The sequence below is a fragment of the Aquila chrysaetos genome, chromosome Z, assembly GCF_900496995.4.
Source record: "Aquila chrysaetos chrysaetos chromosome Z, bAquChr1.4, whole genome shotgun sequence".
NCBI lineage: Eukaryota > Metazoa > Chordata > Aves > Accipitriformes > Accipitridae > Aquila > Aquila chrysaetos.
Window position 1 is genome coordinate 62,634,726 of NC_044030.1, and position 14,657 is coordinate 62,649,382.

The 14,657-nt window shown below is 46.1% G+C and overlaps 2 protein-coding genes across 2 annotated transcripts in view; both read right to left on the reverse strand.

Annotated features, from left to right (window-relative positions):
- The window catches only part of SERINC5 (serine incorporator 5), a 52,511-nt gene extending 41,688 nt beyond the window's left edge, over window positions 1-10,823 (reverse strand). The window contains exon 1 of the mRNA XM_030004258.2: window positions 10,698-10,823. Coding sequence (XP_029860118.1) covers window positions 10,698-10,724 — 27 coding nt within the window. The 5' untranslated portion in view covers window positions 10,725-10,823. The remainder of the gene's footprint in view (window positions 1-10,697) is intronic.
- A 1,310-nt stretch (window positions 10,824-12,133) lies between these two features.
- The window catches only part of CDK7 (cyclin dependent kinase 7), a 34,709-nt gene continuing 32,185 nt past the window's right edge, over window positions 12,134-14,657 (reverse strand). The window contains exon 13 of the transcript XR_005931572.1: window positions 12,134-13,945. The gene's annotated coding sequence lies outside the window, so the exon portion shown is untranslated. The remainder of the gene's footprint in view (window positions 13,946-14,657) is intronic.

Consider the following 14,657-nt stretch of genomic DNA (forward strand, 5'->3'; position numbering starts at 1 on the left):
ATGGTCTGATTATTTTGTGCAAGATGTATTTTGTATATATCAAATTAACAAGTAAGGCTGTAATCAGAAAGGCACACAGTTGGCATTCATAGAGTAAGCGCACCCTGGAATAATTAGGCCTTGATGTTTTGAGGATGTTTTGTGTGCATTGCGAACTTGGCAAGAATACTCAAGGTCCATCAGAGAGAAGTGAAACATTCTTGAGATAACAAGAAGGATAACTGGACCTAAGAAATGTAGGATGTGACTGATAAAAGGAAACATCCTGCTCCAGAATGCACCAAAGGCCGGATGATTGCCAAAGCAACATGAACTAAGGGAAAGGTAAAGGTGGCAGGGGGAGATCGCAATCACCAACTCAATTCCAGGCTGGAAGAATTTGCCCCCTCAAACCGCAAGGAGCATGCGTGCTAATCTACATAGCAAGCGAGGCTAATTTAAATATAACTGGCCAACAGTAGATGAGATGGTGACTACTAACCAATGAGTGTAAATTTAGGTGGGTTTTTACTAATCATGTAACAGAATAAATACTTTGTTTAATTTGGTGTGGTGTGCTAGCTTTGTGGAGTTACCCATCTTTGTGCAAATATGAAATAAACAATGTCTCTCCTGAGTGTGTGATTATTGGCTCGTTGCACACCGGGAAATGAATCTGCTTTTTGGACAACACTCCTACCCTGACACCAGCATCTCAGTAGCCGTGACAGTTGTTTCTGCTGCTGGGGGTGACCAAACAAAGAAACCTACAGGCTAAAAAAAAAAAAAAAAAAAAAAAAAAAGGGGGGGGGGAGAAAAATGACATCATCAATCCTTCCCAGCTGATTTATTATGCAACAGCAGAAACAGTTTTACCATTTCAAGTGAGGGCACCGTCCACGGGCTGGAGGGGAAAGCAGAGCTGAATGCCTGGCAGCAGTCCTGCATGCTTTGGCCAGATGTTTCAGTGGCATTTTCCTACCACCTCATTCTATTTGAGTGCAGCAGGCTCCTGCCAGTGCCGTAGAACAATAATGTTTACATCCACACAGTGAGGAGCAGAAGCAAGCAGACTATGTAACAGCCCTAGTCTGTGCAAACCACTTTTCCAAGTACAGGCAGGCCTGGATTCCCATCTTATGCCAGCATGGGGACTACCTAAGGTTAACAAGAGTTAGGTTAACAAAACAGGGTAAAAGCAGGCTTGCACACAAGCTATCAGCTCCCTAGAATGAATACTCCACCAAAGTACACTTAACATCTGCCACACATGCAAGTCTTGATTTTTGCAAGCTGTGATCCAATCTGATAAATCAGTGGAATGAGGTATGACGGCAATGTTAAGCACACACATAACTATTTACATACAAGACTGAGAAGTAAAGTGAATGTGTCCTGCCTACTGCTTTTGTACAGAGACATTTTTAGAAGATATTTTCCACAGATGTTTCCAAAAAAATCTCAAAGGTCTTAGAAAATATTTTACATAGCATTTATAACAAAGTGAGGATTTTCAGGATCACTGCTCATAAGAGCCTATGGTATTTTTAAATTATACAAACCATAGGGAAGTATCAAGCTTATCACAACAAAGCACTCTTCCTTTTGGGAGACTTCAGCAGAAATGGTAAAAATCAAAGGGAAGAAGAGCACATTGAAAAAAAAAAAAGGTGCACGCTTAAACGAAACGAAGCCTTAGCAGCGTTTCACCTCTTCCCTCCTAATGGACCGCCTGGCCAGAGTGGCTAGGGAGACTGCACGCCTTCCAGCCTGTCCACAGAGCACAGGAATGTGCCTTGCTGAAGCTTCTTTTCACGGGGGCCTACAGCAGCTTACTTTTTCATGCACTGCTTGATTACTTGACTACAGGCATTATCTGGGCCATAATGTTTGCAGATAATGCATTCACTGAGCTGATAACAGCAACATCTATCAAAAACACCCAAACATCTACTCTCGCAGCTACATGCAGCATCCAAGCAGGCTGGAAGAGCAAAGCAGCACCTGCCCTGCATGAATAACATCCTCAAGTGGCTACACACCTGCCCTTGGACTTCCAGTTTCAGGAAGAAGCATCTAGCAAGCCAACCATTTTGCTAGCGCACTAGTTCATGAAAACAAGAGATGCCTGATGCCAGGTGTCCCAAGCGTTAAGAGCTGGACTCAGACTGCTATTGAAAACTCCCGCTGTTATGCATACACATTTTGCAAAGGTTTCTTCAACCAGTTGCATGATTACACAGTGGTTTGTCACTGTGCAGTAACTAAATTCACCGAAAAGGCTTTATTTTGTCCTTTGTCTGACTTAACTGGCTCGTCATTGCTTCTTCTTTAATATTCAGACTTAACACATGGCTTAAGCCAAGAGGTTTTGTGACCAGCATTCCAGTTAATCACCTGACGACCTATTTTTGGGAGCACACCTCATACTGCAAACTGTGCAAAATTAAAACCGACTTCAGAGAAGTCACGCCAGCCTAGACATAACCTGAACACTGCTTCCCAGTGAGGCTTTCCTGCCCCAAGCCAAGTTTCCAAAGCAAAGGGCTTGTGCCCTGCACCACAGGGCAGAACTGCCATACAGCACCAAGCAGCTCAAAACCTAGGCGAGAAAGCAGCATCTAAGACAGCTAAACTGCTACCAAAAAAGCTGGTCAAAGAAACTCTGTAAGACTCAATTTTGGAGTTTTAGAAAGCAGGCATTCTTTATTGCAGTGGTGGATGCATGGGGGATAGTTCGTCCTAGTGTGCATACCTTTACCTAACAGCAAGCAAAGCTTCTATTGTTCTAATGTATACATATTGATTACATTTCCTGGAATTGTTGTACATATTCATGTTATTTCCCAGAAATTATTTACACAGTGTCCGCCCGTTTGGGCATGCGCTATTAAATGGGTCAGTGGTCTTTTGGGGTCTTTGAAACCCACTGGTGGTCATTTTCTTGGTGTCCACTAACTGAACTCTCTCTTAAGGCACGCGTAGTGTGGGTCATCTCAGGTGGTTCATCTCTTCTTCCTAGTTAGCTGGTCCTGGCAGGTTTTAATCACAAAGCTCAGCAGAACTTAAGCCTTCTTATCTATCTGTGCATACTGTTAACAAAGCTCCAGGTTTTCTTACATACCAAAAGTTTCAAAGTCGCTCAAGCAAGCATAAATTAAGTGCTACAAAAATACGATGGAGTCTTTCAACGCCAGCCTTTATTTCAAGGCATTAACACCAAGAACTAAAACGCAGGAGAGCCACAGCCAGGCACTAGCAGAGCTGAAGTTAAGCTGAACTGAGGATGATTAGCTTCTGTCTCCATGCTTAAATGTTACTAAGTGATGACTCAGCTCAGCATTAGAAAAGAACATCGCTGCAAAATGTCTGAATTGAAGACTGCCCAACTGCTCTTCTCCTGATGATTCTGGAAAAATCAAGACAATTGTTTAGTCTGACCTGAGCCTCGCAGTGTATCACATCACTCAGCTCGCCAGTAGTATAGCTATTTTCCACTAGCATAGACCATCTGGATTTGACAGCAGTATGAGGTGGACTGTCTGTCCCTCTGGTTACTTACATCTATCATTAAAAACCAGAATAAAACCCCCTGACCTTCTAATTTGTCTGCTATAGTTCCCAGGCACTGGTTCTTTGTGAGGCTTTATTCACTAGCTTAGAGTCTTTTAATTACCTGGTCTTTTCTCCCCACTCATCAAAGAAGGAATCCAAACTGTTTACCCTCAGTCTCATTTGAAGGCTTTAAGACTTTCCTCCCAGCACCTAAGTTGTTTGGGTTTTCTTCCTGCATCCCCTCAAATTTCCCCAGTCCCTCCTACAAAATCATGGCATCATCATCAGGCCAACTGCAAACAGCCCAGCAAGTCACCTTGCTCCTCTCCCCCGCGTGCAGCCAAAGAGGGGGCCAGACTCTGCCCCGCAGCACCCCACGCTGCGGGAGCAGCCTGCCCTCCCTGCACACCTTGCACAGGCAACTAGCCAGCTGGTTGTACTTAAAAGGTGTATTTATTTGCACTGGGGTCATGCCACCTGGGTTACATCACTTTCAATGGTACTCTCCGCTCCACCAGTCCTTCCATCATGCCTGTGTGCTTTTGGGAGCAATTTTAAATGTAGTTTCAGGTCACTGATGAAAACAGGCCTGTTTTCATCAGTGACCTAGTCCTGAAGCTTCTTTGCATTGATCCATTCACTGAGAGCAACGTCTGCTGGGTGACAGATTCAACTGTCCTTTCCTGTCATTTCGTGTCTCATGGTTTTCTCATCTGCAAGTCATCCCAGCTCACGCTGCAACCACTTCTCTGCCTTTCACAGCAGCGGAGCTACTAACAGAGCAAGTGGAAGATGAAAGACAAGTCAGCAATGGCACAGTCTGACAATTTGAGGCCATCACTTCATATAGTGAGCAGATTTTCTCAAGGTTAGCTCTGATGTTTGAGACCAGGACTCTAGAGGTAGAACGGCACACACATATGAAATGTCGTGCATCACCAGGGACAGAGAACCAAGTGCAGGGCAGTAACTGCTTAAGTCCATGTACCACTGGAGCGAAGTGGTTAAAATGAAATTTCTGTATGCATTGACTTAAAAGCATGTAGCTGGAACAGCTGCTTCACTTTTGAATGAACTGACAGCTCTGAGCTGTTCCAGAAAGATGTTGTGTCTTTAAAAGGTGGTTTCAGTACTGAGTCCAAGAGAATTTTAAGGCAGGGAGAAAAAAAAAAAAAGGCAATAACACTTTGTAAAAAGTGACAAAAGCCAATAAATTGGTACAAAATATTAACTATTTCTCACCACACCATACTAAAAAAAAAAATAAATTCTACCTAGTCCAAGCATTGCTAAAGACTTTCCAGTTTAGATCAGTGTCACAACAGCCAACTTCACACACATTTCCAGATTGGCAGGTTCAAAATGGAGCCTGCTCACGTCTTCCCATTGCTTACTTCTTGATGAGCATTTTCAAATACAATGACTACTCAAGAACTACCTTGAATAGTATTCCTGAACCACTGTTTTGCCAGTGACTGTAATATAAGAAGTCAAGGAAAAAAAACACGAGATGGGTCTCTTCAGAAAACTTTAAGAACGGTTCCTGTTAAAACTCAGTATGAGAGATGACAGGTTGACACATTTTGGATGAGTCGTACTGGACAGAAAGAAGTGCAAAACTTTCCATTTTCAGACTGTGCACATTTATGTGTTTAAATACTTGAGCATACGCCACCTCTAATTGCTGGAAGTTCCAATCACTGAACTGCAACCATCAGTCCCAGCATAGTTATCAGTAACTAAAGTGATGACGAGATTGCTACGTGTGTCAGGACTCCCTTCATAACAAATATGGAGCCACCTTCCCCCCACATGCTGTCATGGGTAAATGCCACAGTCCCCCACAGCTCTGGCTGGCTCGGTCCCTCACTGCTGATGGTGAAGCGTATCTCTTGGGTGACCTGAACAATGCAGTAGGTCAAATTCATTTGGCAGAATGGTCAATCACAGCCTAAAAATCTAGAAGGCCAGGCATTTAACGTGTCAAAACATATTAGAGACCACACAGTTGAGAAAGAAATGGAAGCACCATTAACTCGGGTATCAGAAGGGCCTTGGAAGCAACCTAAGGTCCAAGGATCTTCACACAGCTAAGTTGAGAACACCATCCAGCCTCAGCACATGTTTGGGATGGCAGTGGTCAACAGCTCCAGATGAGACCTTCAGCTTATACTGTAGTCATAGCTCAGACTTTCATTCAATTGCTCCCCTGAAACAAGTATGTCTTGCACCACGCACGACTGCGAGTGCATCCATTGTAATGGAAGTCTCAGTAACGGAAAAGACACCCTGGAATACCTACACTTACAAAAATTAAAATAAAAGCAGCGGTACGATTTATATCCTTCCACAGAAAAATATCCCTTCGCCCTTAAAAGTAAAGGCCCTGCTCTTACACTGCCTTCACTCCACAGCTGTAGAGCCATAGGTATTTAAGCTGTTTCTGTAAACCCACAATGCAACCAACCTGTGGGATGGAAGAGAAAAAGGCTAAAAAAAAAAATTAGGCAGCAATGGGAAATTAAGCAGGAACGAGAAAGACTATCTTCTGCCCGGAATGAGAAAGAGTATCTTCTGCCTCTTAGGCAGTGCCAGGAACGGATTCCAACCTAGCGATGCAAGTGTCAAATGATGAAACATTTACAGGACCTCACTGTCTTTTGGTCGCTTTTCCCTCGCTTTCTAATCACTTTTGAATCCAGCAGCAAATTTTATCCAGCTATGGCAGGCAGATGGGGGGGCCTCAAAGATACTATGTTCTTACAATTTCCTTGAAAATAGGCAAAAGGTTTAGCAGAGAAAAATGATCTCTGAACCCTGAGCAAGGAAAAGGCTGCAACACTAGTTCAGTATTTATTAGAAAGGGAATTGACATAAAATACCAACCTCAATGGACAAAGCTGCAGAAAACCACGCTTTGCTAATTCAGTTGTTCAGGCAACCATTTGTTGAAAATAAAGCCTCCATGTTTCTGCAAACAGGGAAAAAAGTTCCCAGTCTCTTTTTCCTAACTATATTTAAGTGGAGTACACTACAATACTCCACATCAGCCCTCAACTAGTTTCATCTCCAATCATGATTAACAGCAGTGGCAGGGGTGTGGAAAGGCAGCTGTGAGAGGGCATAAGACCCACAGCTAAATGTCTCTTCTTTTAACTGACTGGCTCAGCTTAAACACATTAAACCAAACCCCTCTCACCCAGGAAGACCATTTGCAGAAGGAGAGACATGTTTTGGGGAGCAGCACGTGGAGTGGAGCCAGGAACGCCACCAGCACCATCCCATAGCGCTGCAGGGCATCACCCACACACATGTCCCAGCAGTGCCCCAGCATCCTCAGAGGACACAAACCTGGACGAGGATGACACAGCCACCCTTTCCACCATGTAATGAAAAGAGCAGACCACGAGAACAGGGCTGCAAGCCCCCTTCCCAACCTGCAGATGCAAACAGGCAGCCCCAGAGCGCGTGGGGGGCTTCCCTCCCCTGCCCCAAAAGCCATGAGCCCCAAAAGTCATAAGACTGGCCAAGGCCAATCTTATAAATAAAGCTGGGGTTTTTTTGTTTTGTTTTGGTTTGGTTTTTTTAACTCCTCAGAATTAGAGGTCTGGGTATAAAATGAAAATCTGATACTCTACCTTGCGGCACATCTTACTGCATTTACTACATGATATGACTTCTAACTGCAGAACAGTATTAAAGAAAGCACTCAAGATTTAACAGACCTACAAAAATAGCTTTATAAGCTTTAATAACTACCAGTTCTAATTGAAAAATCCATCTTCTTGAACAACCCAGCTACAACATACTGCACCTCAAAAATTTATGTTAACTATGTAAATTACATTCATTTAACTCTGGAAAAAACATATTCATTGTAATAAAGATTTTCCGCAACAGCTGCTTTTCTTAACCATGATCTCAACTTTATTCTCTTGAGAATAACTACTGAAGAAAAGCCAAATGTAAAATCCTGTTTCCTGTCAATTTAAGCAGATGTTTTTATGTAATCAAAAGCATTGCGGAGGCCCAAGCCAAACTGTATTCTCACTGCATTCTCAAAATAGATCTACCAATGAAACACTAGCAAAAAAAGAAACATTTAGCAAGCTTATTACAGATCAAAAACCTAAAAATCGCAATTCTCTTCAAAACAACGTTGTACATCGCCCGATAAAAACCAACAGCAGAAATTAAACTTCATCAATGGCCAAGTTCCATGAAAGCAAGTTCCCAGGGTCTACTTGGCAAGGATACAAGTCATACAGTAATGTTAATTAAGATTATTTTAAATAATTTTTGAGTGGAAAATCAGCACAACCATAGTACGCTGAAGTTTGGCAGCTTGCTGCTGTATTCTTTAACAGTAGGAATCTGGGCTGCGAAACCTGAATGCATTTATTCTGACAGGCACCATCAACTAGATGTCTAAGCACGGTTTGACCCAAAACTAAAATTACCGATCACTTAGCATCTACTTCACACCAGGAAAATTTGCTGGTGTTACAAATGGAGAAAAAATGGATAATCAAGTGATGGTAACTCACAACTGAACTTTGATATCAGCTTCAGACATCCACACACGATAACTGCACTTTCACAGCTCAGAAGGACAATACCAAAGTTCTCAGTCAGTACTAGGAAAGCAGATCCACAGAATCAGAGAGGCAGATATAAGATATATGCAGGGCAAAAATACTTCATACAAAAAAATCCCACCCCGTGGGATATCAAACCCATTAAACTAGTATATTTTTAGGGAAAAGGAGGGACCCAATATGAGTGTTGTTTTTCAGGACTCATATAAAGTTCCATCTTTCCTCAAGCACATCATCTCTGTTTCTGGAGACAGGGCTAAGTTAATCTTCGGGGGAACATTTAAGGAGAGGCCAAATTCCTTCTCAATTTTCCAGCTTGATTAACAGTACCCATAAAATGCCTGAGGAATTTCAATTGAGAGAGAAAGAAGAACTTCTATCCCTTTTGTTTTTCTTGTGTATTAATCATGTTAAACAAACATCCCCTCATCAAGGTTGGAATAAATCAAGTCATGAAGGCAAAGACCATTTTTTCTTTTTAAAAAGTTACACTGCATGCTATTGAAACATGGTTTATGCCATATATCATCTTCGCCTATAAAAAGGTTTTCCACACTAAGTTCGCTGGTCTAACTCCAGCAACATGCCATATTTAGCACAGATAAGTCTTACATCAAAAATAGTGCTTGAGCCAGCAGAATACATCTCCCCAGGGTATTGCATAATTTTGGCGCTATGACCGCATCCACTTTAGGGCTTTTGCTTCAGCTCCAGCATCACTACAGAGTTCAGTTTATTTACAGACTCTGAAGTGATACATCGGTGTCAATAAAACACATTACTATCAGATATTACTACACGGGGTAGAAACAGTGGCTTTAAGAAAGTCTCAAAGTTTGGTCACCCTAAAGCCATGGCATTCACCACACAAGTCTCAATGGTTTCATCCTCCTGGTATCAAGTTAATTCTCCAGGAGCTACACCAAAAAAAGCAATAAAAATGCCATGAACCACTGCAGTAACAGCACCTACTAACAGTGCTTTGTTGAGCTTCTCAAAAACTTGTTTCACACACTGCCAAGATGCACGCGAAGCGGCAGTCAGGGAGACCCCCTGCTTTAAGAGGAATATTAGCAAACGCAGCTACTGCTGTCCCCCAGGACCACCCAGGGCTGTTTGACAAGGTGCAAGGGAGCTCGCGGAGGAAGGGCACGTGGAGGCACGCTCAGCAATCCTCCCAGCCCAATGAAGATTCAAAGAACCGCAGCCGGAAGACCAAATCTAGCCTGGGGTTTCAACCTTCAGGAAAGACCTGAGATTTTTTTCCAGGTGGTTCACACAAAAGCAAGAGAATAATCAGATGCCAAGGGTGGGCAGAGTGTTCAGTGAAGAAACACCAACAGAATTAGGACTGTAACGTGTTCGAATATGTAAAACACCAGCAATAAGCTCACTGGCTAGTCTGCTGCAGACAGGACAAGTAGTAATGGGTTTCTATCGCAGCAGTGGAGATTTGGGAAAACAAAGCACAAAATAAAGTGCCTGGGGGAGATGCCGTCTAACACCAAGCTAGAGAGGCAACTGGTAGGAACAAGAGTCCTTCCCCTGAGTGCAACCAATTAGGAGATCCGGACAGGGCCTCACGACCACCCTTCCCCTCCAAGTCCACGGTCCTTCCTTCATCCATCAGAATGGATTAAATCAAGAAAACAGGTGCACGGTGGTAAGATGTGGAGCACTGACTCCTCACCCCATGGATGCTGAAGGGCGTAGGTCCTGCACTTGTTCTCATCTCTCCCTTCTTCCGCCAGCACCTGCCCTTGCTGAATCTTTCCACAAGCCAAATTTAAAGGAGCTTGTGAAAGGGTCTGAGGAGTGCCAGGCAGCCAGCGGCTGTGAGAGAAGTTAAGACTGTTCTACTTCTTATACCGTGGGGGCTCATCTCCCCACCACCAGGCACCAGTGGCAACGCGCTGACCGCCTCTCGCGGCTCCAAGGGATCTGTCACCCCTTTGGGAATCGCTCCTTGCAGTGCAGGTCCTTGGGAAGGCTCCTCTCAGCGCCTGCGTCTTCATCCGCCTCCCACAGCCCCACCACAGCTCCCGGTGCGGACCCCCGCGAGCGGAGCCACCCGCCGCTGCCTGCGCACACCTCAGCGAGACAGGCAGCGCTCAGCCGCCCGTCCTCCTGAAACACGAGGGGAATTCGTCCAGGAAACTCCGCAAAAACACCACCATACACGCTTGAAGAGCCAAGCTTCGCAGACGGGCTGCACTCGGCTCCCCCTCTGCAAGTGCTGCTCGTATTTTTAACCTGCTAATCGCCCTGGGGAGGACGGCTCCCCGGAGGCTGACCGTGGAGAGCGCGAAGCTGCGGCCGAGGGACAGCAGAGGGATGCGGCCCCCGGCGCCGCCCCGTCCCGGGCTCCCCCTCTCCCGCCGTGGGCCGTCACCACCCCGACCCCGCGGGGCGCTCCCCCGGGACCTCGCTACCCGCTCTCCGTGACGACCGCCGGAGCCCCTGCGTGGGCGCCGGCCCAGCGCCGTCTCCCGGGGGAACCCCCCCTTCCCGCGCCGCCCGCCGCCCACACCTGCCGGCCTCCCCGCGCCCCCCTCGGCCCTCTACCTGGCCGGCGCAGCAGGGCGCAGACATGCCGGCGGCGCGGCGCGGCCTGGCTCCCTCACGGCCTCCCTCATGCGGGAGCGGGCCGGGCCGGCTGGGCTGGGCTGAGCAGCGTGGACGGCCGCCGCAGGCGCGGGCGGGGCCGCACCGCACCACCTACTACCCGGCGGCCGGTCAGCGACGCCCTCGGCCCAGCCCCGCCTCCCGGCTTCCGCCGCCCTAGCTTCCGCTGTGCGCAGCCGGCGCGGCGGCGGCGGGGAGGGCGGCCGCGCCGTTTCCCCGGCCCCGAGCGTCCCGTCGGGGCCGCCGCGGTGCCCGCCCGGCCGCCCGCGGCTGCTGCTCGCTGCGGCGGGCCTCGCCAGCCGGCCTGCCCCGTCGGCGGCTGTGCCTTCCCCGAGCGAGGGGACACCCTGCGGACCGGCAGCCCCGCGTCCGCCGCTGGGGAGAGCACCCGCCCTCCCAGCCTGGCCCCGGGGGAGCCGTGCCTCGGCTGAAGGCGCCCGCGCACTTGTCTCGCACGGCAGTCAGCGCAGTATGTCTGAACTTTCTTGCTTCGCTCGCCCGAGCCAAGAGCAGCGGCGGTGCCACCTACAGCTCTGCCGTCCCGATTGAATCCGTGCAGGACTGGCCCCCGCAGGCTGTCCTGCTCTCAAGGACACTGCCAGGATCACTCACCTGCTCGTGCACCCTCTAAAACACCTGCTTTTTAGTAGCTGGAGTTTAGCGAACTGACTGGAGAAGATGAACAAACATAGGGATCTTAAAAGACCTGACATTAAATGTGAGTTTAACACTGCGATGCACGAACCTTGGGTTCAAACTGCTTTGCCGCATCCCACAGGCCCTTACACTGCCTGCACCTTCACGCAGGAGTCGTGTTTGTTCAAAGGACAGCGGTAGCGCTGTGCTTTCCTAACAGGAGCCGAGGTCTTTCCCAGTGTTTCCAAAATACTTCTCCAGCATCAGTTGCTAGGAATCGAGTGCAGTGCCAGGCAGTTGCTGACCGTTTCTCAGCTTCCTCTAACGGGATATTTGCTACTGCAGACAAAGCCACTGATAGCAGCAATGAGGGTCTCCCTGAAAAGACTCCCTTGCCTTCTCTGCTTTGTTGTCTCTGTGCCTGAGTGTGCTGTAATACTTAAGATCACTATTTGGAACTTTATTTCTAGTCTCAAAATGCCCTAGCTTTAGGAGTTCAGTGTGACTAAAAGCTTTTGAACTGCATACAGGTACGTGCATGTAGATAATGCAGCTGCACCCACCAAAAAGGAAATCAGCGTGGATTGCAGGATGTATTGCGTAAAAGCCCTTTGTCTTCCTCTTTCTTGTGTGCAAACAAACAGAAAGTCAATGGTTTAGGAAGTGGATCATATGATGAATCGGCATTACATAATTTGGTGTTATACTGGGGACCGAAGAGACCAGAGTTGCCATAAGAGTACAGTTTATAAAAAACAGACATGCTTTATTTTTAATGGTGGTCTAACATCTGCATATACTCAGTTACAGATGGGGTATTTACCACTGTTTTAAGATTAATTCTGTCAAGCAGACAGTTATTTAGCTGCAAAGGACACCAGTCTGCAGGCATCCCACAGGACCCCACCAAGTTCAGGCACCAGTGTGGCTGATGCTCCTGTTGTGTAGGAGCAGCAAAAGCCCCAACCTCAGGTGAGGACTCCTGAAGTCAGGACTAGGGGTAGACATCTCAGCACACCCTCTCTGATTTATAGCTCCTCTCCCCGGAGGCAGGGCTGAAGAGAAAGAATCAAGAATTGGACAACAGACAGGAAAGCAGCGTGGCCAGTGAACAGGCAATGGAAAACCACTGGTGTTTTTAACTTCAAGACACAGTCAGGTTCTTGAAGCATGTGGTTAAGACACAGGAATGTGAGCATCACAGCATAGTAAGAACTCAGCAAAACTGCGTTCATCTTCTATTTCTGTTCCAGACTTCTTATACAATCATGAGAAGCTGACTGGTCAGGCTTTGCTTAATTTCCACATCTGCAAAATCAACTCAAAACTTGAAGGAGAATCTGAGGTTTAATTTAAAAATGAAACTGTCTTGCAAAGAGAGACTGCTGAAGGTGACATAAGGGTATGGTGGAAGAGTACACCATCAGCACGTCTGCGATAGGAACAAGCATTCAAAGCATTCACTGGGTGAGGAACACCGTTAATTCACTGCTCCATGCAGGTCTGTTAATGCCGCACCATTACCACTGACACAAATCCAGCCTCTGCACTGAAGGAAACAGCAGAGTTCTGTAACGGACTTTCCAATCAGTTAGAGCACCCCAAAGCCCTGGGCTTTTTAAGTGAAAAATTCGTCACCAGAAATGCTTGAACTTTCCTGCTGTGTTGCTGGCAAGCATTAAGCAGGCTAATAGCAAAGCAATGAGCAGATGTTACTGCATGAAAAGAACTGTCACTCTGAAACTATCCATGCATTTAGAATAAGGTTTACCCATCAAATACATATTCTGAAATCAGAAAAGGCTGTTGTGTTCCCCTAATCTGATTTACTGGCCAGAAATCTTCAACCAGTAATTCCTGCCTTGAACTGTTCCTTTTGGCAGGGTAAAGACTGCCTCTTTGAAGAGATGCTAATTCTGACTTAGGCTTTCAACTGACAGGGAATCCATAGCATTAGTAGAGAAAGGCAAGATGCTTTGGCCTGGCTTTGTGTAAGGAATTTTATGAACATAGATTTACAGAGATTTAATGAGTCAGGCAGAACGGGGGCAAGAACTGGCCCCGTGGTAAGAAACACAGTGAAGGAGTACCCAGGAATGGAGTTAAAACTCTGGGCTCGGTTCAGGTGCTGGGGAGCAAGGAATGAAGTAAGCAGTTGGTTAGAAGTTGTTAACCACATGGCACTCCCCAGAAAAAATCCTGGTAAGAAGCCAGTTGCACCCTGGGAGCAAGCCACCTGCCTCAGTCAGCGTGTATGCAAGCAGAGCAGAGTAGCAGAACCTGAAGCCCCAGAAGCAGGTCACTTTGATCCACTTACCTTCAGGCAGCCTATAAAACTCTGCCTGCAAGGTATCCAGCCCTGTTTCATACACACCAGTGACCTGTGGCACATCAGTTTTGCTCGAGTCACCAGGAAAGGCATTACCCTTGGATCCCAACAGCAGTCTCACTTGCAGATGTTGCACCTCCCTTCGCATTCACTTTACTCATTCCCAACTTGTTTCTACATGGATTATTGTAACAGAAGCAGAGGTTTTCACTGTCCCCCTTCACTGTGAGAAGAATGCAGTATTACTACCCCTATAGAGAACTCAAAAAAAAAAAAGTTAGTGGTGAAGCAGAAAGCTTTGTGGCATAGTACAGAGAAATCGTAACTTACCAGGAATGCACAAGGACTCTCTACTTCCTCAGTACTTGTGTAGTATGAACCAGCTCGGTGTATTTAGAGTAAGAATATTAGGAATTGTGTCGTTTTGTTCACACTTTCTGAAATGAAGCTGCAACTTGGAATGATGCTTTCAATGTTTTGTAATTTCAAGATTTTTCAGTAATTAAAGGATTTTAGTTTGTGCCAGCTGGCAAAGAGAAGAGCACAAAAAGTCTGCATTCAATGAGAAGGAGAAATCTAACACTTGGCTGTTTATCAGGCGAAATGAAATACAGAAAATCTTTCCAAATGTAAATGCAATCAGAAAGAAACAAAACCAGATTGTTACACATCATGGTGGCCACTTATATAAAATTAGTTCATTTTTATAGTCTAAATTTAGACTTTATATGCTTGTTAAAATACAAAAGATGTGACATTGCTTTTTAGGTAAATGTGTATTTTGCTTGAGCCTAGCAATTAGACACCAGTCAAAACTGTGGTTATGGGGAAGGAGAGGAAATGTCTGTGCGCATGCATGCACGTCTTCTGGAAACCACCACTCAGATCCAAACTGAACCTCTTACACAGCTAATGACCTAACTGCTGTGATGTTC